This window comes from Schistocerca americana, chromosome 7, assembly GCF_021461395.2.
Source record: "Schistocerca americana isolate TAMUIC-IGC-003095 chromosome 7, iqSchAmer2.1, whole genome shotgun sequence".
NCBI classification, from domain to species: domain Eukaryota; kingdom Metazoa; phylum Arthropoda; class Insecta; order Orthoptera; family Acrididae; genus Schistocerca; species Schistocerca americana.
In genome coordinates this window covers 123,784,706-123,811,616 of record NC_060125.1, presented here as the reverse complement: position 1 = coordinate 123,811,616, position 26,911 = coordinate 123,784,706, and the positions used below count along the sequence as shown (strand labels likewise).

Here is a 26,911-nt window from a genome sequence, read left to right as displayed (position 1 = left end):
CACACATGAATTTCAACTGCAACTGCTTGCAGGTCAGTAGCCAGTGGGAGAGCAGAGGAGTGGTGTGCATTAGTGGCAAACACTGTGACAAGCCCAAGGCACAGTTCCTCCACATGAGTCCTGAACTCATTCAAGTTCCACTGTGGTATGCGAGGCATTTCACTGGTGTCGCTTTAATTTAGCCCTATCTTTGCACTGTGGATGTGAAGCACCTGTAGAGTGAGGGGGAGTGAAGGGGCTGCCTGGATCCGAGCCATCTAACTCCATGATGTCCTCTTCATCAGCCGGACATGCCAGAATGACGTCTAACAGTGCCCAGGCTTCAATTTTGACCTGAACATCAGAATCCTTTCCCTGCACTCTGTCCCTTCGATGATGATGGGGAATGGAGGCTTTGAGAGGCACTCTGCTTTTTTTGCACCTTCTGGATGCTCACAGTGGAAGTATTGATCTTACCTGTTGCAGCTGCATGGATTGCTTTGTCCTTACTCTTTTTTCCTTAGCATGTACATGTGCTAGTACGGGTGCATTTGGTGGATACAGGCATGCTGGACGACATCTGCCTCGAAGTGTCCACCATGGGAACAGGTTTCTGCACCATGGAAGAATATGATGTGGCAAAGACAGGGGGTTTTGTTACCTTATATTCTTTTTCGGCTTCAGCATAGGGGAACTGCTTGGTCACTTTTATTTCCCATATTTTGTGTTTCTTGGCTCCAGACTAGATGGCTCCCAGAGCAGTTGATGCAGATCACTGGAGATGGACAGTCAGTTCCAGCATCATGGACTGGTTTTCTGCACTTCCCACAGGTAACATCACCTCCACAACTCACAGTTGTATGGCCAAAGCATTGGCATTTATAGCACTGCATAGGGTTCGGTATGTAAGGGCTAACTGTAAGTTGAAGGAACCCTGCCATAATATGTTAGGCAGTGCTGAAGAACTGAATGTGACAAAGAGAGTGGCGGTCTTCTCAGTGTCTCCCTTATTCCTTCGTGTTTGTTGCTCAACATCGACTATCCCCTGCGATGCCCATTCTTGATTCAGCTCTGCTAGGTCCATAACAATGATATCGTGGCACATGCATCTCAACAACAATGTCATATTCACTCACTTTGTGTGATTTCTTTGGAAGAGCCATCTGCTTTGAACTGCTAATTTCGACTAAATGGGAGTCATTATGCAGTCGTTTTATAAATTTTAAACTGCCAGTAAGTCCTTCCAACCCCTTATGGATATAAAAGGGGGACATCTGTGAAATGTCCCCTCCTTCCTCTTAAACAACAGAAATACATTATGATTTATGACCCCGTGAGCCCTGTTATTAAAGTCCAACAGATTCTTACTACCTTGAAGGCTAGCTTCCCTCACTCTTTAGGATGAATAGGTGTGAGTACTCCCAGGTGGTACACCCTTCCCACTGGGAGGAGAAGAAAATGATTTCAAGGGTTCTATCTTGGTTCCCTGGGCAGCCAGGCAAATAAGGGCCCTCTCAGATAGAGCCTCATTTTTCTAAGTAAGCCTTTTACAACTGAGGTGTGCAAGGTTCCCCAGAAGTTGCTCACTGACAACTGTTCCCCATAAATAGCTATGCATCTCATCAGTGCACAGCACACCTTGAGATTGAGATGTGTGCATTTTTTTTTAAAATAGAGATTTTTACCATCTTCGCGATCCAGGTGGTCAAGCCACAGTCCTCATTCCCTGTGACACACAATGTTCCATCGCTATGCCACACGATGGCCACCGAAGTATGCCCAGAGCTTACAGTGACAGAGAACCAGAGGCACTTACCAGTCCCCAGCTCAGGAACCCAGGGGTCACCACGCCTGTGCTCAGCAAACGAATGCTGAGTCACTGAGCGACAGTTACCAATGAAGCAGATGGAAGAAGAAGCTTTGCAGAACAGTGCCAAATTCAAATTTTTTACTTAAACTTTAAGGAAGAAAAAATAGGAGGCATTACTTTTGACTGACCCTCAAAATTTTGCAAAAAACACAGTAAGCCTGTTTGGTTGCTGGACCATGATTGGGAAAAACCACAGAATAGCCCTGCTAGGGTCCACCTGTGAGTACTGCAATACTGATAGTAGAAATACTCATTTAGATAAGATGGACTATACGAATACAGGCAGCTGAGCACAAAAACTTCATTAATGTGGTATTAGAGTTTACTGTGCCTTCAAGTAGTATAGTACACCTTTATGGGAAAAAGGTGCCAATTAAATGCTACCTTCATAAGAAAGTCTGTTGTATTTCTGGCTCAGTTATGTCAAGCTGTTAATTGGGGCATCGATATGTCTTGAACCTACGTTGAGAGCAACCAAATAGTTGTCTGGTTTCTACTATCCAGATCACAAGAGATGTTCGACCATTTCCTCCATGGTATTTTGTATGCAGCTCATTCAGGTAATGCTTCTCTAACTACTTCAGCTCATTCCATCCTCCTCAGGTTTGAAGATGGGAACTAAAATTGCCTCCTTCCAAGAGTTGAGAAATTGTCATGTGTGCCATATTCTATTAAAAAGTTACAGAGGGATTTTCTTTGGTTCGTCGTCAAAGTGATTTTGAATGCAATACTTGATTCAGCTGTGTCTAGGTGCAGAATCACAAGCCACAGACATAGCTGAATACAGCTTCCACATGGAAAGATGGCATTTATAGCATTTGGAATTCCTAGATCTGACGTCCAATGCATCTGGATCTCTAATGCAGTCTCTGAGCTATTACTTCTTAGGATGGGTCTTCTTGTGACCTATCAGTAAACAATGAATGTGGGATGGTTTGATAGTATTTGACCTGCCTTTTTATGTTTATTTGCTTGGTATTTGCCTTTCAGCTGCATTGTTGCCAGTGATGGCCATTTTGGCTAACAACATTTTGCACTGCTCTTCGTTGTGATGTCATTACTCTTCTGAAACTCTGAAGGTCAACCCAAAACAAACAGTGTGCGATGATCACTAAAGGAATCATTCTCCTTCACAACAATGCATGACCGCATACTGTGAACTGAATGAAGGAAAAATCTGACCCTTTTACTGACGGATTTTTCAACATTCTCCATGTAGTCTGGACTTGGCACCAAGCAAGTCTCTTCTCTTCCCCAAGCTGAAGATTGCTGTCAACAACTGGCTTAGGCACCAGGAAGCATTATATTTTGATGATGGGATAAAGAAACTGGTGACATGGTATGACAAATGTTTAGGCGTTAAGGCAAAGTTGGCTAACCTGGCATAGATGGAACTCACAGAAAGTGAAGATAGCCATAAATATTTTTTATTACATGAAATCACACAGCAAAAGTCATTTGTGGAGTGAAGCATATTTTTGACAAAAACACATTTTTTTACAGAATCTTCATACACAAACTCAGTAAACTACTCTTCCAAGACTACTCTTCAGAGACCCTAAAAGAAAATTGGCTTACAATGACAAGAAAAGCAGTCAGATCCTAGTACAATACTTTGAATGCCTTCTTGATTATGAAATTCAACAATTGAAATACACTTTCGAAGAAGTGTCACAAACCAAGCCACTCATCTTCACTCACAAAACATTGAAATCTAGCAGATCACACAGGTCCTAAAGAATAACTAAACATTAGGTGAAGCTGTAATAATTGACATATTCTGGAAGAGTGCACATGAAAAACCTTATGACAGGCTAACAGAGATTATTCATGAAATTCAGGAAACAGAAAGAGTGTCAAGTGGGTGGATGTCAGGAATCAGTCCTGATTCAAACTCTGTTCAGAATGGTGATAAATCTGACCCGAACAACTATTCATCTTGACAACATACCAGGGCTTCTTAAAAGCCTTTCAGACCTGGATGAGAAACAACATGATTCACAACTGGAAAAATATCAAGGAGGATTTAAGGAAACAACACTCTTCTACAGAGTGAGCAACAAACACTATTTCACAGGGTACTGAAAGAAGCAGGCTAATATAAGAAAACAAAAACCGTTATCCCACAGACCTTGATGGCACCACCCACAAAGTGAAATATGCAAGCGGACACAGTCTCACTTTCACTTTTCAGTGTATGGTGCAGAAAAAGAATCTGTGAGTGGCACACAAATTACATAATGATGTGATGAGAAATGGGGCCACAATGAACTAGACTGACAGTCGACTTCTTAGCTTTTGCAACTGATCTAGTTGTCATTTCTGATCCCTTGGCGCACACACAAAAAACAAATCAATGAACTCAATACTCAAAAGTGGTCACAACATGGCTCCAGCTCTCATTCGAGACAACAGAATTTATAACAAACATCACACCAGTGCCCAGAGAGCTGAAAAGTTCAAGTATCTAGGAGACTGGATGCAGTCAAACATCACTGGAAAACAACCCTTTAGATCTAAGATCAATAAAATGGAAATGACATACCAGCTGTCTGAGTGTGTTTACAACACATGATTCAATTTTTTTTTGAGGTAGGGTATTCTAGAATAATATCAAACCTAAGCATCAACAATATCAGCAAATCACAGTTTGGGTTTCAGAAGGGTTGCTCAACTGAGAATGCCATTTATATCTTCACCAAATTTTGGAAGCATTAAATAATAAAATAGCACCAACTGATATAGCTAACAAAAAGAATGCAGAAAGTTGCGCTTAACAATATAAGGAAAAGTTAGGTTGCTACTTACTGTAAAGATGACATGTCAAGTTGGACAGGAACAATGAATGTTACGTTGGACAGGGGCAATGAAGACACTTATGCATTAGCTGTCAGCCACAGCCTTTGTCAGAAAATGAAACACACAAGCATTCATTCACACAAGGAAGCACACCTCATGCACACATGACTGCCATCTCTGGCACCTAAAACCAGAGCAACCTGCGAGAATAAAGGGTTCATGCTTATGCTCAAAGGAAGGCAAGGCTGAGACAACATAGTTCACAGCTGGCCAAGACAAAACAAGAATAATAATAGTATTAAAAATATAATAATAAAACTCCCAGAAAAAATTATAAGTTGGACAGAGACAAGCAACCAAGAATTCACATAAAAGTTGGAAACTTTAAATCAGGAGAACTGCTAATAGCTACAAGAGGCTATAGAAGAGCAGCTCAGGAGGCTGCCCTACTCACAAAATCGAGAAAGCATGCATGGTGGGAAGCAGAATAGATCCAAAAGTAGAACTGAGACAGGTTGCTTGGCAGAAATGGAATTGCCAAAAAAACTTAAGAGAATAAGGAATCTTTCTAAATAAGAGAAAATCTGCATCAAAAACTATCTTCCTATTTCATAAGAATCAGGTGGTACAGATTGGCTTCTGAAACACAAACACATGTAAATAACTTGTTTAAAACCTTCAGGCACAATATGAACAAATAACCCCCCCCCCCCCCCCAAATCCCTACATTTCAAAGACTCCAAAGAGAAATGAGACCACAGAGATGAAGATAATTGCCAGATTCATCCATTGTGTGCCTTTATAGCCATTGGACCACAGGCTCCTCTGTTTTGTCTGCAATGGCAGCACCAGTTGTGCACCTCCAGAAGGGGTGTCAAGGATGGTGATGGGAAGAGCTGTGGACATTGTTGGTGGGAGGGGAGGGGATGGGGGACATCAGAACAAATGCAGGAGCATTCGGTAGCACTTAAAGCTTGGAAAAAAGACAGTTTTGACGTGGTCCCTAGTTGGGCAAAAAAACAACAACAGAATAATAAAACTATGATTTGTTTTGAAAAGAGACGTATCAGAGCTACAATTTGTTTTATTTATTTACTTATCTATCTTCTGTTAATTTGCAAATAGTTTTGAGACTGTAGCCCCATTCTCAAGCAATCATTCTTGCCAAAAGCCAAGCCATATGGCTGGGATTCAGCATCACCACTGATCACAGCCATACTAAAATTGCATACAAATACATGGACCAGAGAGTATAACATTAAGATATTGTTGGAGAAAATGAATGAGCAGCTTCAACTCACAGGCATAAACAAATATGGACTGTTTCATTCAAATATTATGAAATCTGAATATGGTAACATACTCTGGTGTACAAGCTTTCCTATCTCCACCATGGACTTTGGGTAATTCTGTACAGAACAAAAGTTTGACGAGAGAAAAGAGATTGTTCCAGAAGTCCACTGAAAATCTAAATTCATGTCTGTATTCTGCAATCACCATACAGTATGAAAGAAGGCACTTTTTAGTGCATCAGATATTAAGGTTGCTTCCTGATCCACTCACAGATATAACATAGGAAGCATGACTGCTGGACAACTTCTGAATGAGGTTTGGTTAGTCTAATCTGATCTTTACAATCTCTAGGTGATCAAAATATGGGGGTTGGAGATTATTCATAGTTTCTGCCTTGAAACTATGGTTCTTGGAATTTTCTAAGCAATTTTCAAGTTTTTTTTCTTCAGGTATGTGGCAGATGAGATATTTAATTGTTTCTATTAAATTCTCTCACCAGCAATGTGAAATGGTAAACATTTCCAATACCATTCTCTGTATAAGTTTGATGTCTTGTTTTAGACCAATGCCATTTTTCAAAAATTAATTATTAGTTATTTATTTTTCAATGCAGTCTCCTTACAGGGGTTTGTCAGGCTCTCTAAACTATACCTCCATTTCAAAGGTGACCACCTAATCTAATTTGAGCAAAATTTTTTACCTGTGTTTCATTCTCATTTGGGAAGAAGTAGTAATCTTAGGGGGCCACATAAGGTGAATAAGGGGGAGTATGACAGCAATTCATGCAAGTCTTGTGGCAACAACTCTACGTGAAATGTGCTGCTGTGTTACTGTAATGAAACAGTATTTTCTTCTTCACCATGTGGGGCAGTTTCTCCCTCAATTTTTTGTCGGAGTGGTCCAATATTTCACTATAGCACAGTCTAGTGATCATTTTGCTTCTTCTAAGAATCTATTAGTATGGTACCCTTTGTATCCCAAAAAGTGATCACCATTATTTTTCTGACTTATGTGACAGCCATAATTTTCTCTGGAGCAGAACTGCGAGTAGCAACCCATTATTTTGATTTTTGCTTCATGTCTAGGGTATAATACTGAATCTAAGTTTTAAAGATTGTGACAACCCTACCACAAAAAATTCCTTAAGATCTCATTTAAATTCGTCCAAATACTGGTTTGAAGTTAAAATCTACATCAGCTTATTCACCACAGTCAGTAGTCATACCATGTATTGGACAATTTTTTATCGCCATAAATATTAATATAAATATTAATTGTTGTTTCCATTGACACCTCTGTTACCTCCATTACTTTATGCACTTTTGTTTGGTGATCAGAGGGGATCGTGACATGGACTTTTTCAATGAATTCTATTGAAACCATACCCACTGGGCACTGTGACTGGTCTTCATAAAAAAACTAATGTCTGACCATGTTTCACCAATATCTAACTGGCAAAGTGTCACCATAAATAGTATCCAATTTTACTAATCTGGCCTTTTCCCATCCACAGTTATATAACTGAATATACTCTAGTTTTTTCATCTTGATGAAAACCATGTAGAACAGCATAGTGAAAGTGCTGTTAAATCCAAAAAGAACTTATAATGAAGGGTCATTTTTATTGTAGTGTTAATTACAGATGGCAACACATGATGGTAACACCAACATGTGCCTGTTGTCCACACCATATTGTCTACACGGGGTTAATAAATTAATACTAACTACAGCTGGCACTTAAAAAGGGTTAAATAATTATTTATACCTGAACTAACAATGAGTTGTCACAATATTATCCCACATGACATGGAAGAACGAAATATGCAAAGTAGCCTAACTTAAGTATAGCACAAGATGGTAATTAGGGACAATAGTCTGATCATAAAGGTAACCGTATTCCTCTCTTACAGGTGGTCATGGACATGTGGCTATTGGAAGAGCTTCACATTTATAAAGGACAGAAAAGCAAAATGAGTCATGTATGAAGCTGAAGAAGATACACATGAAATCATTAATAGAGATCCAGAACAAATCAACACTGCTAAGGTCTCCTAAAATGACAAAAGGACAGGGAAGCTTATTAGTAAGAGGGATCACAGTTTGGAAATTTACTGATTAACACAATCGCAAATACACAGAGAATGTTTTCCTAGGGATGTATACCATTATAGAAACAGTTTGTAATGGAATGGCATGCTTGACTAATAAACATAACAACTCTACACCTTTTACAATACACATTCTTTCACTGGAAGAAGTATCCATGCTAAGATGAATATCTCTTGTATCAGACATATGGGTCTTACCTCTACCAGCAGTTTAACAAACCAAAGTAGTAATGTCACCATGATATCTGTGAAGATTGAAGTCATCTTCCTCTTTCTATTTGGCTGCAGATTCTGGACGAGATGGATTACTTTCTGGCTCCTTTACGCAGCAAAAAATTCCTACTTTGTGACAATTCCTATCAGACAGCACCATTGTTATGTTGTATAGCTGCTCAGAAGCTGCTGTCTTAGGCGTTATGAAGCATGTGCCGATGCATTGCACCGATCATTAGACCTGGATTTCTGTTCCTACATTTGCATAAATTTTGAAGGAAGATTAGGGTTTAATTTCTTAATGACAATGAGGACACAGGAAACAGAGTATCAGTTCAGATTGAGGGAAGGATGAGTATACAGATTGCCTGTATCCTTCCAAGAAATTACTGTGGCAACTGCTTTAAATGATTTAAGGAACCATGGAAAATCTAAATCTGGATTATCTGACATGGATTTGAATCCTCCTCAATGCGAGTCCACTGTTCTAATCATTGTACCACAATTCTCATCATTAATTTTGATTTCATTGAACAAAACTGATCACCAAAAAAGGGACTACACTATAGCATCCAAACAGAAGCAACATTCTTATGATTATATCTAAAAATTTAACTTCATCAAACTACACATGCAAAAACATTATGTACGATTTTTTGATAATCTGATGTTAGTTACTACCCAAAATAGCAAAGCAGGGAAACCCAGAAAAGTGAAAATAAGTGTAAGAAGAAAAACCATGAAATGACAACAGCTTAAATAATAGAAACTGTGACAGGCTCACAGGAAGAATGAGAAATCACTGTTCACAATTTCCTACATTTCTATGCAATGTATAACTACTAAATGATATACACAGAAAGATGCTGTACTATAAGCTTTATTAATTTCTATATACAGTTAGAATTATATGGTGAACATATATTTATATACAAATCCAGGTCTTCGATTCTTCTCACTGTCAACCACAGCTTCAAAAAGAATGAAAACTCATAAAGAGCTATCATAATAATATGTAACATAAAGAGATAAAATTCATTTTGCCATTTTTCTTTGAATTAAAAATTCTGAACCTTCTGTGCTTGTGACACCCATGAGACAGGGTCAACGGCAGCATCCGATTCCACCTGTCTGCTTTGACCCATGACGTAATGGTGTTGTGGTGTGTGACGTCTGTAGGGTGTGGAGTTTCTGAGGTGGTTGCGTTTGCAGATGTCGTGTTGTTGTATTTGATGGTGCCCTCTGATGGTGCTTGTGTACATTCATAGTTTAACGTGTCATATTGGGTGCATTTGGGATTTTGTTGTGATCATGTTAACATGGTTTTGAGTTTAGGTAGTTGGTGTGGTAAGGTGGATTGTGGAAGTATTTACAGTGAATTATTAAGTTTTTTTGTTTATGTGCTTGGCATTTTGTTAGGTTTATTAGTTTGGGGTTTGTAGTACAAAAAGAAGCCTAATTCATTTAATTACTTTTTTTTAGATATGAGCATGAAAGTGAAGTTCACAAGTGTATCATTATGTTCTGTGATGGGTGATGATATGATGTCTATCATACATTTTCTGCATATGTTCAGTCGTATTGCTGAATATGCTCAGTGTGATGTTTGTGGCAACAACATGAGGTTGACAAGACTTCTGGCAGCTCAGACCAGGAACACGCATATGTGTCATTGTTGGTGCGATAATATCTGGTGGTTGATAAGATGCAGTACTTCCTTGGAAAAATCTAGGTTGGCTATCACGGAGGTTGTATTGCTCACTTGTTATTTTTGCTCTATAATTTTTTGTGCACATGAGACTGGTGAGAGTGAGAGAATTGTTTTAGACTGGTTTTTCTTTTTGTTGAGAGGTTTGTTCGAGTATGTCAGGTATAGTGGGAAGTTGGGTGGATTGGGTGTGGTTGTTGAAATTGATGAACACGGTTTGGTAAGAGGAAGTATGGTAGGCACAGTTCTTGGGTTGGTTTGTGGGTATGGCGGGTGTTATTTTGGGGAAGGAGAGGTGGGTGTGCTGATTGTGTTTTTAGGGCCTTGCAGGGTTGTAGTGTAAGGGAACTAGTGGGTCTGATTGAGGAATATATTGAGGAAGGTATTACTACCATTTCTCATGCATTTTCGTCTTAAAGGGGTTTGGGGAAGAGGGGTTATAATCATTTAGTAGTTAATCACAGTATTGAGTTTAAGGATTATGAAACTGAGGCTTGTACTAACATAACAGAGGGGTTTTTGGGAGAAATTTAAATCAGTTATAAGGAGGGGGAAGAGGTGCTCTTCCAAACTACAATATCTTTTAGATGATTATTGCTGGCGGAAGTGTGTCCCTGGGAATTATTGTATTTTTTGTGATGGCTATGGGGAGGATGTACAGGCCAAGGGTGGTGAGTTTAGGGCTTTAGGTGTGTGTGGGTGTTGAGGAGTGGGGCGGTGTGGTATTGGTTGTGGGGTTTATGGTGCAGGTTATGGGTTGGGGGAGGTTGTTTAGAGATGATGTTTGTTTATTGGTGTTTCTTTCTGGGGGTGTTATTGGGTGAAAAGGGCTTGGTTTATGGGTGGCAGGTATTTTGGGAGACTGTTTTGTTTTGTTTTGTTTTGTATGTGTGTGTGTGTGTGTGTGTGTGTGTGTGTGTGTGTGTGTGTGTGTGTGTGTGAGAGAGAGAGAGAGAGAGAGAGAGAGAGAGAGAGAGAGAGAGAGAGAGAGAGAGAGAGGGGGGGGGGTCGGGTTTGTTTTAATTGATGTGGTTGATATGGGATATTCGTGTTTTTGAGTTCTTGAGATTATTTTTGTCCCACTTTTCGGAGTTGTAGGTGTTGGTTTATTGGTATTGGTTGAGCTATATAGGTCAAGGGAAATGTTAAATTCCATTTTTTGTAGTTCTAGAGGTTTGGTTTCTGGTTTGAAAGCTGTGGTTTAGCTTTATAGGCCAAAGGACATGTCCAGTTCCTGTGGATTTGTTGGCTTAGCTGACTATTGTAATTTAATTTTTTTTTTTTTTATAATATGGGTTTTGGGATCGTGCGGTGTTTTCTTTATTGTTGTATATTTAGCTTGCGGTTGTCCCATTAGTCTCATTTTGTTTTCAGAGAGAGACGTTATGGTGTCCTTTTTTCGCATTTTTGGCCTATCTATGTAGTGACGTCCTTTTGATATTTTGTATATGCTGGAAGTAGCCGTTTCCAACATACTAATGACGTCGTGGACCAAAGCAAACAGGTGGAATCGGACGCTTCTGTAATGCCTATGAAACAATACTCTGTCTCTGAGAAGATTTAGCAACATCCAGTACATATCAGCAAAACAGTTCAGTGTATAGTCATAAAACTTGAAACTACGATAAAATTAGTATCTCCCTAATGGGAAACTTCTGCGGTCCTTCCCTTTAGTAAAGACAGAAAGCCTATTGAGAAAAGTTGGAGTTATTTCCGATGGATCACTGATTTTATTTGGCAAGTGAATTCTTCAACAAATGTGGTGGTATTTTTATAATATAAAATTATGTCATATTACCTTAAAACACTTTCGTACAAATTTAATTTCTAGCTTATTGTCTACAGGGATCACGTTATAAATTCCATTAATACATATACATTCCATTAATATACATTTTAAATTCTGTCTTGGTTACGGACTCGGCTTAGAGCTGTATGTCACACAATACAAAAGATAAAAAGCAAGTAACACTGAAATACATTTCTATATAAACACGCCGCTGATGGAATTAATTCGAGCTAAGATGCGTTACCACTAAAACGAAAATAATACGAATCGTTCTTCTACTCAGTTGTTATACTTGCTGTCCTGGATAGAACCACTGAATGTGCTTTCCCTCTGTAATAGTGTGGATGAGGGGACGGGGGAGGGGCTGTGAAAACAATGATGATTCTGCATGAGCAAGACCAGTTACAGGCTGTAAGGGGAGTTCTTAATATAAGACTTCATTAATTTTATTAGTAACAACACTTCAAATAATATGGCAGATAGGGGCATTCATAACCAAAAGTGTTTTGCTTTTTCTAAAGTCACGTTCGGCGATTTATTTGCAATATTTAGGTTACAATCGTGCAACATCTTAATTTACATGTGACACAAATGTTCATACCTGAAGAGAGGGCATAAATAGTAGATTTTTCTACAGACGCCTCAATATTGTCGTCACAAAGAAATCGTTTTGATGTCTTCGCACTAAAATAACCTCTACTTGTATATAATTTAAGCCGTTTGATAACGATCATATTAGGAAATTCAAGCTCCAAGGTGCTACCCGTAGCTCAGTAACCTTAAATTCTCTTTACTTTTATTCTTCATCACACTTGCACCACGGATGCCATATCAATACAGCACGTCTTCTGCGTATTACTATTACACGTGCGATATGTTTACTTTTTACAGTGTTTAGTGTTTACAATTCTAAACCAAAGATTTGTATTTTCCATAGATGATAGTGCCAAAATATATCTTTTTTTCTCCGAAACTATTATCGGTTGTCTGAGAATGAAACGCTGTTGGACTGGTCTACTGGAGATCTACGACACTTCCAGCAGAAAATTCTATAGTTGCGTTTAAAAAAAAGCTAAGTTGATACTGATACGTATATAAATGATATAGTCGAGACAACTTGTCATTTAGTGAGGTCTTTTGGTAGGTGCTCTTCCAAACTGCAATATCTTTTAGATGATTATTGCTGGCGTAAGTGTGTCCCTAGGAATTATTGTATTTTTTGTGAGGGCTATGGGGAGGATATACAGGCCAAGGGAAAAAGAACGAGGAACAGACAGACCGATTAAAACTACCCAGACAGTGGTAACTTAAGGGAGGGTAGTTTTCACACATTAATTTCCTTCGCGACTTGATGGGCGAAGCCGACGATTGGCGTAATTATTTGCAGGTGGATGGGGAAACATATAATTATCGTTTTATGCTCATAACCCTGGTATAACAGGGAAAAATACTTGTCTGAGAAGAGCAATTTCTCCACATAAGCAGCTGACAGTACATCAAGATTTATGTCGTGGCAGCAGGAAAAAGCTACATTCTCTACTTCAGTTTCGAATCAAGCATTGTGTCAAATCATAACCTCACACATGTGAAGCTATTTACGTTGTCCTAAAGGAGACTTTCACAAAGGTAAAAAAAGTTCCTCAGTTCTGTAATATATCAATTCTGACAAGTTAGAGATAATATTTTTATGGTTAGACATGTTTGAAACTCAATATATTCTTAGAAATTACAGGTGTTACCAATGAGTTATAGTTTAGTTTGTTTTTGAGTTTCCAAGTCTACCAACAGGCTGTTATAGACTTTTGCACCAAAGTGTAAATCTCAATTTTTATCTCTAGACAGGGATTCATAGCCTATCTGGTAAGTTTGACTTCAAATACTGTGGTATTGTTAGTGGATTCTACAGTTTACCTTTAATTCAGTCTTGTTATGAACCAAATATTATGTTAGAAAGTGAAACGAGTGTAAGTATCCTAATGTTCCTGAAGACACTACTGCAAGATCTTCCATCATCAGCTATCACAGTATTGTGACTGCACTTTCTTTAGAATAACTAGGGACTGCTATTTTTTGCCACATAGTCATGTAAGATTGTGGCATATGACAGTAATGAGTGAAAGTATGGTAGCAGTTCCTTTTGCTGGTCATCATAATGAGATATTTCTAGGTCCAAAGCATGCAGAACTGAGAACTTTGGTTAAGTTAGCCACTTCCTAGTACCATCTCTGAGTGAAGAACTGATTTCAATCGGTTACATCTTGGATGAAGCTATATGTTAATAGTAATAATCTCTCTCAGTTGTTACTTGTATACTTTTTAGGTCATAGATAAGTGAACAGAGTTGCAAAAGGCAAGTAATAATTACTATTATGTACAAGATAAACCTTATGCTGTGTTTCATATGATCCATCTTCATTGGAATCACTCAGAAAGAAGAGAAGGTAAAAATATCACACACTTGGCTTATATATTTCGTCACCCCAGGCGCCAGATCGAATAGTTTTCTTTACTTAGCTTAGCTCTTTGCCGTAAATAGTCTACAATGAATTGTTTTTTTTTTATTACCGCTTCCTTGTTTGCAGAAGGTTAAGTGTTCGTAATTTATCTCTTATAGAATTATAAGCAGCTGTCTTCTCATGTCAGTAACATTATTTTTTGCTCTTAATTTTCCACAGTCATGTGGACACACAGACAAGGAACACTAGACTAAACAAACAACTGACTCAAATATGTTTCATGCGTCACATCTTCTGCAATCTTCTGTTCACACTCTATGATTTGTCTGCGTAGATGTACTGAAAGGTTTGAGCAATTTTGCTCAAACTGCCAACTCGAGCTTCCAGATTTCCACACATTTCTTCGGATGAGCTTGAGTGCGCTCTGGAGGAGACGTTTATGTGCGCAGAACATAACAAAAGTTGAATGTTTACATTTGAAACATTGCAGGAACAACTTGTCAGGAAACGATTCATACAATAATATACTTTGTCACTGTAGTTATGTTTGTGGAAAAGGGGAGGGAAATAAAACTTGACCCACATCTTCAACACATGAGTGCTCTTGTTGCTGGCTTCTGCTTCTGGAATGTTGATGTACTGCAAAGATTCGCCTACTTTTTTTCTGTTATAGCACAATGTGTGTCGAATACTTGTCTCAGCGAATAGAGTTTCTTGCTATAATTGTGTATATGTTATTTTTGAAGTAATTATGTAGCGAGAAATAAAATGTGAAGTGTAGAAACTGTGCTACATATCACAGCTGAACACCATAACATCTATGTCAGTTCTCAATTTTGCAGAAAGTTCATTATCACTCATGGTGTGGTGCAGTGATTGTCTTAGCGGCTGAATTTGCGAAGGTGGTGTTAACGACTCCACCGCAGCTAAATATTTATGAAGGAAAAAAAAAACAAACAAACGGAATGACATTGCCGTGGGCGGAGGTTGTGTAGTACGCATTTCTGCTGCTAGGCGTTCATAGCGTAAGTAATTGCCAGTTCAGTGCCGCCAGTGTTATCGATCTGTTATCTGTAGTAATTTATTTTGCTAGCGCCGTTTTATTCTTGTTTCGTTTTTTATGATGGCAAATGTAAGTGAATAACATATAGTTGTGAAATTTTGTTTTCTACTCGGTAAAAATGCTGCTAAAACTGTTTTAATGTTGAAAACAGATTACCAAGATGATGCTATGGGAAAACCTCAAGTGTATGAATGTTTTGCTCGATTTAAAATTGGCAAGTCGGTTGATGAGAGACCTCTTTCTGCAGTCCATCGATTGCCAAAATCGGCGAAAATATTGTGAAAAATGGAGGGCTTGGACTCACCGACCGTCGACAGCCAATTGATCAACTGTCAGACACTAGTGGGTTATCTTGGAACTCGGTTCACCGAATTTTAACGCAAAATTTAGGCAGACAGTAAACTGGTTCTTCAACCGTGACGACCCACCTGCATACACAGCCATCTCTGTTAGACAAAAATAGCATGTTTTCGCTGTCCCAAACACATTCCTCACCTGACCTGGCTCCATTCTTATTTCCACGCATGAAAAGGGGCATGAAGGGACACCGATTTGACAACACTGAAGAAGTCAAGACAAAAACGAGGGAGGAGCTGTCAGCCATTTGTAAAGATGACTACAAAAAATGTTTCGAACAGTGGAAGAACCAGTGGGACAAATGTATTAGTTGCAACGGAGAGTAATTCGAAGGGGATAAGATTTTTTTGTAAACAATTTGAAAATACATAGATTTTAAAAATTAATTCCGGATTTCTTGGATACCCACTCATATATAACATTGCTGTTCGTTTCACCTGCAGCAAGTTAAGCTGTGGTCTCAGGTTGCAGCCTAACCACACGTTCGAAAATATTCGGAATAAACAGCAAAGCATTCGTAACAAGCTAGCATACAAGTGTCTTTCCTGGTTGCTTCGCTCGCAAGAGTTTCATCCTTCAGTTTTTTTAATCAGATTGAAGTCACAAAATTGAAGAAATTCGTTGCTCAGAGAGGACACTCGTATATGCAAGTAACATCGAATACTGCAGAACATACTTGTGTTATATGAATAAATAAGAAAGAACCAGAGTCTGTTACAAACACGAAAATGGAAAAAAATTCTTGCATGTAGTAGGATGTGAACCTGCTTTCTCTGATACGGTAACTAGAAATCTGTAACTACGAGATCATGCCACTCACATGGAAATGTTGGCCTTACTGTTATTTATCCTTGCATCTTGTAAATGCTTTTTACCGCTAATGTGTCGTTAACTGACATGCAACCATAACAAACTATACAAGGAATGACGTTTGTGACAGATGTTCTTTGTGCCAGTGCCTTGAAACAGCATGCTAACACGACACACAAGTTGCAATACAGAAATAACAGGATATTATGAAATCCAGTATGGAGTTTCCAAAATATCAAGCGAGAGACATCAAGTAAACTGACCTGAGTGCTAGGAAATGCTATTGTTTATTCTTGTTTGACGCTGAGCTGTCCCTAACGACAGGTCTGTGTGTGCAGACGTGATGTGGACGGGCCTCAGCGGTCACGGGGGTATCAGAGGGCATCCTCTCAGAATGGGGAAGCTTTCTTTAAGACACAAGGCTACTGGATGTAACGAGAAGAACTTCACAGCTTCCTTATCATCAATGGCTATCGCTATGACACATCCACCTCTGTCACAGTCAGGAACAATGTCCTTTCATAAATGAATATTGCTTTAGCCAGGGAAGTGATTCTGTGCGTCTGTTGATCTGGTGTTCCCTTTAGGACATGATGCAGTTATGATAATACTGTGGACAGGAACTTGTATGGCGATGCAAACGTTGCATCTGTGGCAGCAACATCTTGACTACACATATGCCACTGCTTATGTTTCCCACAACGGCAGCTGCCAAGGGATTCAGAGAAGTTACAGCGGTACATGCAATTTTTCATGATGCATATGGACCTTGATTCGACCTCATGATACTGTCTGTCGAGTATCTGTAGCATGAGATCATCACACATCTAAAATGGCTAGCTTGCTCCCCAGACTTAGATCAAGTGGGATGTTTGACGCTGAAGGATTGGAATCCTAGCATGGCCACCATGGATGATCGTTGACTCCCATAGTTCGTCCAACTATGAGAGGCATTGCCACTAGTCATGCTGGTTGGACAGATCGACAAAAGTGGGATGGGGCCTTGTGCATCGTTTGTTGCCATGCAAGGGCATCCTACCTGTAATGGCAATATGTATACCATACGCAGGATGATAGCATGCATGATAAGTGCCACCATGGCTTGTCGCTAGGTTCCAAATATACGTTGTATTTCCATTACTCTGTAACATTTCTCAGTATTGTCACAGTATCTTTTAGTGCACTTATTTGAGCCATACCTCTTGTTGCTTCGTGTATGGTTATGTTCTTGAGTGTAAAATGTTTTCAATGATAACACTGTGTTGTACTGAGATAGCACACAAGATGAGTTTGCAACAGCTGGTACCAGAAATACTGTGGACGTCTGTCCACATCCAGAACATCGCTGTTCGCAAACCAATCACATTGCTCACGAGAATCACGCCCCCTGGAGCGGCATCACCGCCAGGAAGTGAGATGCATGTTTAAGTAACCGTGCACCAGCAGAAGTTGTCTGTTGTAGGTTAGTCTAAGTCATGCTAGGGAGTTCCTGCAGAGCACTCGTATTGTCTTTAAGTCTCCAACTCATCGAGTGAGACAGAAACAGTGGCTGATAGATAGACAGTAGCTAGTCTTCAGTAGAAAAAGAACAGTCAACGGAATTATTTTATATGGACAGAGACCACATGTCTAGAAATTTAACTGAGTACTGTTAGTTTGGAACTATTCTTCGAATAGTACTTCAAGACAGAAAATCAGGTTTCTTCCGACTTTAGTTCAAAGAACATTATTTCGTTTGTGTTCGTGGAACTGTAGGGCAGATGGGCTAAACCTGCAATCTACAATAGCCGTAACCTCTGATTCCAAAGGTGAGCTATGTATTTTACTGTCCACTAGTTTGTGTTACTTTCATTGTGTGTGTGCTGCCCAAGAATCCACGCATCTGTCGTACCAGTACTCTTTTATTAATCTTTTTCAGCAGCAGCGAGATTTTCATCAAAGTGGACGCCCCAAGTCCACAACAGATGCACCCTCAGAAACAGAACTAAGTTGTGAATCAAGCAACTCATCCTATTTATAAATAACTTTCGATGGTTGTAGAAATATAAATGGCACAAACCATTTATCGAGCTTGTGTTCTGGATTAACTGTAAAGCTACAACATTTTGTCCATTTACCACAACATTTCTTGGTATTTTCCCTGATGCATCATGTATGACTATAAGGAGTGTACCAAAAGAGTCCCTGACAGCACTGAGGTATGATACACAGTGATAGGAATACAATATATACTTGAAAACTAGCGACAGACCGTGGCAGTGCTTATCATGTATGGTATCACTCTGCCTATGCCAATACAGGTAGGATTTCGTTGCATGGCGATACATGATGCACAATACCCTCATCTCCCTCTTGTCGATCTGGCCAGCCAGCATGCTCATAGCTGGCAAACGCCCTATGGAGGTCAACAGTGGTCTACAGTGGCTGTGTTAGGAATGCAAACCTTCAGCCTCAAATATCCCACATGTATTTGACCTGGTTTAAGTTTGGGGACCAAGGTAGCCAATCTCATGCTACAGATAGTTGGACTATATCTTCTATCAGATGGAACCCAGGTCCACATATATCATGAAAAATTGCTCGTGCCATTGCAGGATCTCTGAATCCCTTGGTAACTACCATTGTAGGAAACATGCAGTGACATATATGTAGCCAACATTTTGCTGCCACAAATGCAACACCTGCACCACCATATACGTCCCTGCCCCCCAATATGATAATCATTATTGTGTCATGTCCATTGTTCCTGATTGTGACTGAAGTGGATGTGGCATAGCAATATCCATTGACTATAAGGAAGATGTAAAATCCTTCTTGCTCCATTGAATGGCCCTATGCCCTTCGTCTTATGGGTGGTGTGTGGAGCATCTCTTGTAATGTCCAGCAGAAATCAGCCATTACAGCAGTAGTCCACCATCCTATGTTCCATTGTTCCATGACAGAAAAGTCCTGATGGAAGCACTCACTGTTCTCACCACTGAAGGCAACACAGTTCTCTGGGAACACGTCGAGGTGGGAGTAAAAGAAGTGCATCTTCAGGGTCATGTTGCAGCCAATGGCTTAAAAGAATGAATGGTTTTGTCCACAAGGCCCTTGTAATTTTTCACTCTCCTTTTTCCCAAGAACAGTGTTGTCACGTTACGAAAACATGTAATGCATGTAGCAGATCGGGAGTTAGAGTGGACTCATAGTGTGTGTCCCCAACAGCTGGCGTATTTGTAGACTGACAAATGTCCCCTTTGTGATCTCCTCTGTGCTGAGTCGTGGAAACTTCTTTCACAAATGCTGAAATGCTGCTTTATTCCTGTGTACAGCCTTAAAAAATGTGGACATGGGAGGACAATTTTGTTTGGGCTCGCTAGAGATTGTTTAGCAATATTTTCTGACCCAGGTATCAGAGTTGATTGTGGTGGCCATTCCCTCTGTGTGTAGTGTTTTTCTCTTGCGCCACTGTCCCACTCACACAGAAAGCAGCAGTACTATCTGCACCCCCTCCCCCCTTCCAAACTCATTAACATCACAATGACTTTGAAATCTCCACATACCAGCTATTCATGCTTATTACAGTAAATACAGTTTGTAACGGTTTTCAACATGGTGTAACTTTCTTTAGCTATAGTAGCATATGTGTGAGAGATGGGTGACGTTTCATTAGTATTGTGTAACGTTGCTGGCTTCACTCTTGCTTTCAAGTGCTCTGTGAGGAATCTCCCTCGTCTGGTTTGTGTGTAATGTTCAGGTCCCCCAGCAAATCTTCAGTATCACTGCAGAATTTACTGTTGTATTCAGTATTGAAATGACACTCAAACTTTTTCTGGCATTCCCGAAACACAGACACTTATACTGCATCAATGAGGAGATGCCACTGCCACAGTCATAAGGGCAAGAGATCGGCTTTATGCTTTGGAAAATAAAAATTCCTCATCAGATCACTGTGTTCATACAGTGTGATTCTCCAGATGGTGTAAATGTAGGGTCAGTGTCACTGGTGAATGATTACTCTTGTTTGGCTGCATGTGCCTGTTCAGCATCATCACTATCATTGGTTGATGGTTGTACATGTGGGGGAACAACAGCTGGTAATCCATCGCTATGGAAAATGACAGATGGGATGTCTGGGTATTAAATATTCCTCTTCCTCTTGGTGTTGACTCCTTTCCTTATCCAATGCGTGGTTTATGGATTCACAGCAAATATCAGGGACAGAAAACTTCATGGAGACGTTTTTATGATGCATCCAAGGATTCAGCGCAGATGAACATGAGTTGCAATATTCATGTGGAGCCCATGACTTATCTTAGTTTCCAAATCGACACCTGAAATACAGAGTGACTGCTTATTTCACTGGGCGTCAGCTTATTTCACTGCTTTGGTCAATGGTCACCTTTCTGAATCACAAATAACATCTGCACAAATGTAACAAAAGTTATCAAATTTGTTGTTACTGGTGCACGTCATTTTTGTAAAAGTGTATTCATGCAGGATAACACAGTTCTTCAATTTCAGCACTTCACCTGACATACATTCACTGCCAACTGTCACAACACTAGTAGTAGCACATGGGAACTAACGCAGCACAAGACCATGCAGCAATGTCAAACGACAATTAAAATCTGGTTTCTATGTTCGACAGTGCTCACATGACTGGATGATGCACTCATGTGTCGTGGTGTAAAGCAGTGTTGTCAGACTGTACTGGAAGTTTCCCTGCCATTCGTTCACTTACGGCAGAGGAGCCTTTGTCACAGTCACTTTGCATGTACCTCAATGATCCATAAGTGAGACTATGAAATGTAAACACCCTACTTACTTGTAACCCCGAGCACATATAAACTCGACATTTGTGTTCAGTGTGTGCTGTCCATGAAGCCTGCGTACTCGGTTCTCTAGACAAACAATCAAACCAGTCGTATTAATGAGTCTTTTTACAAAAAGAAAATCCAAGATGGTGGTCTGAAGGGGGAAAATGGCGAGAAAATGACTCAACCTGCGCTGGGCTGCGGGGGAGAGTAAGGAAGGAGTGTACTCTACTTATTTTGAAACATTTTATTGTGGGATGGAGAATATTTATCAAACTGACACATAATACTCGCCCTGATGTGCTTGGGGTCACAATACACAGTCTGCAGACCTGCAAACTACTTCTAAATAACGTTCTATAGAACGCAAACAACTCCTAATGTACCGAAGTAATATCAGCACAGACATGCAAACTCCTCCTAAATAATGCAGTACACTGATGTGCAGACACGAAATCGTAAACAGTACAAATAACGCATAGTGCAACCTACAGACCTGTTCGCAAAATAATGCGACGAACATGCAATCAACGAGCGCAAGCACCCTCCTCCACCCCCTGACCACTAGACCACATAGCAGGCTACAGGCAGCCCCAGCGAAGTGACGCGGCCGTCAGCTGTCAAACCACGTGCCAGTGCCCTCAAGTATGAAGTGGTGACCTCAACTGCTGTGACATTTCTTCATTCATTGCCAGTTGTTGCTTCCTGAGCCGTTCTGGCTAGCAACAGTGTATGGTGTGTTGGAGTTGGCGAAATTTTGCAGCCATCTTAAATTAAAATTTTGATAATTCATTTGTTTAAAACTAATTTTTTTTAAAAAAATTTGCTCCATCTGGGCCTGAGTTGTTCAATGTCTCAGCCGAGTATTTACAAGAAATATTTTTTTTTTTAAAATAAGGCCTTCAGCCACATGTATTCTTTAAAGCAATTTTTATAACTTGTGTTCAGGCTTTCAACCTTCCTTGTTTTTGATGTGGTTTTGGGCCTTCAGTCCAGGAGGTATCGCAAGTTTTCTTAACTGTGCCTTGAGCCTTATTGATTTAATTTGAATCTTTTAAGACAATATGTAATTAAGTGGTTCTTGGGAAAATATAGGTTTGTGTGTTTTGTGCAGCTAACAGTAACTGATTATGGTCCCCTCCACAACCATAACCTGATCTGCTCCATCCTGCGAAACCATATATCAATTTTGGTAAATTAGGAGTTGTTTGCATTTCTGGAGAGTGTTATTTAGAAGTAGTTCACAGGTCTGCAGACTGTGTATTGTGACCCCAAGCACATCAGGAAGAGTGTTTTGTGTCATTGCGATAAATATACTCCATCCCTAAATAAAATATTCCAAAATAAATAGGGTACACTACTTCCTTACTTTTCCCAGCAGCCCAGCCCAGACTGAGTCATTTTCAAACCATTTTCCCCCTCCAGACCACCATCTTGGATTAAATCACAGGAGGGTTGACTGCACCCTCTGGTGGTAGTACTGTGTACTAGGTCAGTTGGACTCTAGATCTTGTGGTGGAGAGACTGCCTGCAAAATAAAGACTCATGTCCAGCACAGGCAGAGTCCTTTTCCTGCCATTTTCCCCAACCCCAGACTGCCATCTTGGGTTACATCACAGAACAGACGACAGCGCCCTCTGTTGACAGTACTGTGTACTAGGTCAGTTGGACTCTAGGTCTCTTGGTGGAGACACTGTCTGTCGCCATTTTCCCCCACCATCTAGGATTACGCCATGGATGAGAGTGCCCTCTGGCTGCAGTATTGTGTATTAGGTCAGTTGGAGTCCAGACCTCATGGTGAACACGCATAGTGCAGCCTACACACTAGATGGCTGTACTGCATGAAATAGTTTAAATAAACACTGATGCATCCAAAATAAAGACTTATGTCCAGCACTGGTGGAGTCCTTTTCCCACGAATTCCTAGGAGGAGGTGGTAGCCGGGTGACTTAGGTTAATGGAGGTAGTGCAAGTGTCCTTTCTTTCACGCCATTTTCTTAGCTTGGTAGACATACACGAATTGACCTTTCTGTACCACCAAAATTCAAACTTAGCGTCAGTTCCTAGAACGAGGTGGCAGTCGGATGACTTAGGTTAATGGAGGTAGCCTAACTGACCTATCTTCCTGCTATTTTCTTAGGATAGTAGAGATAACCGTGGTGTGATGCATTATCCTGTTGGAATTAGAACTTCCCACAATTTTTGTGGGGAGGGGAGGGGTGTTAGGTTAAGTTAGTGTAGCCCAGTTAACCGATCTTCCTGCCAAAATCAGCCTCTTGAATGACGTCACAGCCGCCATCTTGGATGACAACATGCACTGTTGCCAAGTCTACACACCACCATCTTCGATGACCTCAATGCCACCATCTTGGATACATCTGGCAACAATGCAGAGTGCACCAGAAACGCCTTGCCCCAATACTCCTGTGGCAGCTGCTGTGGCTGCTCTGTCCTCGGGATCGGTGAATCTGGGTTAAGAGATACAGAGGGATCACCGTACACATGACAGTGACGAATTTGATTGTGATGTCAGCACCACAGTCTGTCTGGGCCTGAAACGAGATACGAGGGTAATCGAAAAAGTAAGGTCTCCTATTTTTTTTATAAGTACATAGACCAGACCTGTTTAATTCTACAATGGTTTACATCAGTTTACAGCTTGAACATTTAGCTATTTTCGACATAATCACCATTTCTGTTGATGCATTTTTGTAGAAGCTGTGGCAGTTTTTGTATGCTCATGTCATACCAGCTCGCCGCCATGCTGTTCAGATAGTTATGAACCTCTTCTTTCACCTCGTCGTCGGAGCCGAATCGCTTTCCGGCCAAATGTTCTTTTAACCAAGGAAACAGGTTATAGTCACTGGGCAGCAAGCCAGGACTATAGGGTAGGTGGGTGATTACGTTCCACTGAAAATGTTGCAGGGGAGCAACGGTTTGCCGAGCGATGTGTGTGCGAGTGTTGTCATGAAGAATGTGTACGCCCTTGCTCAACATTCCTCTTGTCCGGTTCTGAATTGCCCGATTGAGTTTTTCAAAGTCTTACAATACCTGTCAGCGTTAATTGTGGTACCAGCGATTCAGCTCCGACGACGAGGTGAAAGAAGAGGTTCATAACATTCTGAACAGCATGGTGGCGAGTTGGTATGACATGGGCATACAAAACTGCCACAGCGTCTACAAAAATGCATCGACAGAAATGGTGATTATGCCGAAAAATAGCTAAATGCTCAGGCTGTAAACTGATGTAAACCATTGAAGAAATAAACAGGTTATTTACTTATAAAAAAGTAGGAGATCTTACTTTTGGGATTACCCTTGTACATTCATGCGCCAAGGCGACGAAGGACCTCACCCCGTGTCCACCGTGTGCTGCCACTAAAAACCCTGAAAAACACAATCTCATGCGGCGCGAAGCGATACTTGCGATCTTCCTTCGGCGCCGGATGCTGAGGGGGTGGAGCAGCATCCAATGGCGGCGGCCGTGAAGCAATTCCGGCAGCGATGGTCCATCTCGTGGATGCGAACGATAGGAGGCGAGAAATAATTGCAATGTATGATCCCTGGTGAGTGCGGTGCAAAGTTTGAGCACCTGCTGCTTGAAGGTTCTGACAAAACGTTCCGCTTCACTATTTGACTGTGGATGCAATGGTGCACTAGTTAGATGCTGTGTGCCATTGCGTTCACAGAATGTTTAAAATTCATTTGAAGTGAACTGCGAGCCGTTGTCTGACACTATGACCTCAGGCAAATCTTCGAGGCAAAAAATAGAGGACAACGCCTGAATTGTGCTACGTGACGTTGTCGAGTTCATTGGCACAGCAAAAGGAACTTGCTATAAGAGGCTACTACAATCAACCAACGAGTGTTACGGAAAGGTCCTGCAAAGTCTATGTGCACACGTTGTCGTGATGATTGCGCCTTAGGCCAAGCAGAGAATTTTTGTGGCGGAGCGGTTTGATTTTCCGCACATGAGCGACATTGTGACGTCATCTGTTCTATTTGGGCGTCCATGAGCCTGCCAAGTACAGTGTCGACGCGCTACTTGTTTCGTATGAACAATCTCCCCGTACCCTTGATGCAGTTTCAGCAACACTTCTTTACGCAAAGCTTTGGGAATCAACACATATGACTGTCCACTATCATTTTAAACAAACGAAGCTATGCCGGCGTGCAAAGTAGCGGCGCACTACAGAGTTTTTTATGGTATACAATGAGTGAGGCCAAGATGTGCGAATGTATTTCAGCAGAATGTTCAGATCTGAATCAGTATGTGCAATTTTCCTATAGTTAAGAGGAAAGCATTGAAGCAATCAGAATCCTTAGCATCGACGTGACAACAAGAGGCAGCAGAAGCGCCAAAGTCTGAATCAGGTTCAATCGGAAGACGTAAAGTGTGTCCGCATTACCATTTGAGCTGTCGGACGATACACAATCTCGTACTGGTATTGAGACAACAACAAAGTCCATCTTTGCAATTTTTGGGCAGTTCATACAGGATCCGGCTTCATCGGATGAAAAAAAAAAAAAAAAAATCGAAATGAGCGTTTGGCGTCATTGGCCGGGAGGCCCATTCCGGGGCAGGTCCGGCCGCCTTGGTGCAAGTCTTATTACAGTCGACGCCACATTGAGCGACCTGCGCGCCGCATGGCGATGAAATGATAATGAAGACAATATAACACCCAGTCACTGATCGGAGAAAATCCCCGACCCAGCCGCGAATCGAACCCGGGCCCGTACGACGGCAATCCGTCACGCTGACCACTCAGCTATTGGGGCAAACATCGGATGAAACAAGGACTTCAATGGATTGTGATACGTTACTAAGTAGAATTTTCTGCCACTCATATAGTGGTGGAGTTTGGCGACACCATACACAATAGCAAGTTCCTCTTCCTCTATTTGTGAAAAGTTACACTGAGCTTTGGGCAGCACTTTTGTTGCGAAAGCAATAGGCCTGTCTATCATCAAATCTGTGTGTAAGCACTGCACCGATTCCGTAAGAAGAAGCGTCAGCTTGCAGGACAGCTGGTTTGTCAGAATCAAAGTGAACCAAGCACCCATCACTGAGCAATGCATCTTTAAGTTTTTGAAAAACTTTTTGGCACTCATCTGTTCAAACAAAGGGGACGTTCTTGCGACGCAAGCGATTCAACGGAGCTGCTATTTGTGCAGCATTTGGTATGAACCGAATATAATAGTTCATTTTCCCTAAAACTGACTGCAATTCTGTGACATTGCGAGGAAATGGTAGGTGACGTATGGCTAACAAACGTGACAGATGAGGATGTACACCTTGACTGTTCATGACATGACCAAGATACTGCAACTCAGGTTTAAAAAAAATCACACTTGTCCACTCTACACTTTAGTCCTGCATCAGATAACACACGAAACAAAGCACGCAAATTTTCAATGTGTTCTTCAGGTGTACGACCTGCTACGACAATGTCGTCCAAATAGTTTGACCAGTTTGGTACTTTGAGCAGTCAGCTGTTCCAAATACCGTTGAAAAATGGCGGGTGCGGAAGCACTGCCAAAAGTCAAACGCAAATATTTAATCAAGCCCAAATGAGTGTTCACAACACACACGGTTTGAGATTCTTCAGTAGCGGTTTTTGAAGACAGGCGTCGCGCAAATCAATTTCTGAAGAGCAGCGACCAGCG

At 40.7% G+C, this 26,911-nt stretch overlaps 1 protein-coding gene across 1 annotated transcript in view; it reads right to left on the bottom strand.

The window, feature by feature from the left end:
- LOC124622032 (tRNA modification GTPase GTPBP3, mitochondrial) overlaps positions 1-12,641 on the bottom strand; it is a 150,647-nt gene extending 138,006 nt beyond the window's left edge. Inside the window, exon 1 of the mRNA XM_047147589.1 lies at positions 12,361-12,641. Within this exon, the coding sequence (XP_047003545.1) occupies positions 12,361-12,493 (133 nt within the window). The 5' untranslated portion in view covers positions 12,494-12,641. The remainder of the gene's footprint in view (positions 1-12,360) is intronic.
- Between the last annotated feature and the right edge of the window lie 14,270 nt (positions 12,642-26,911).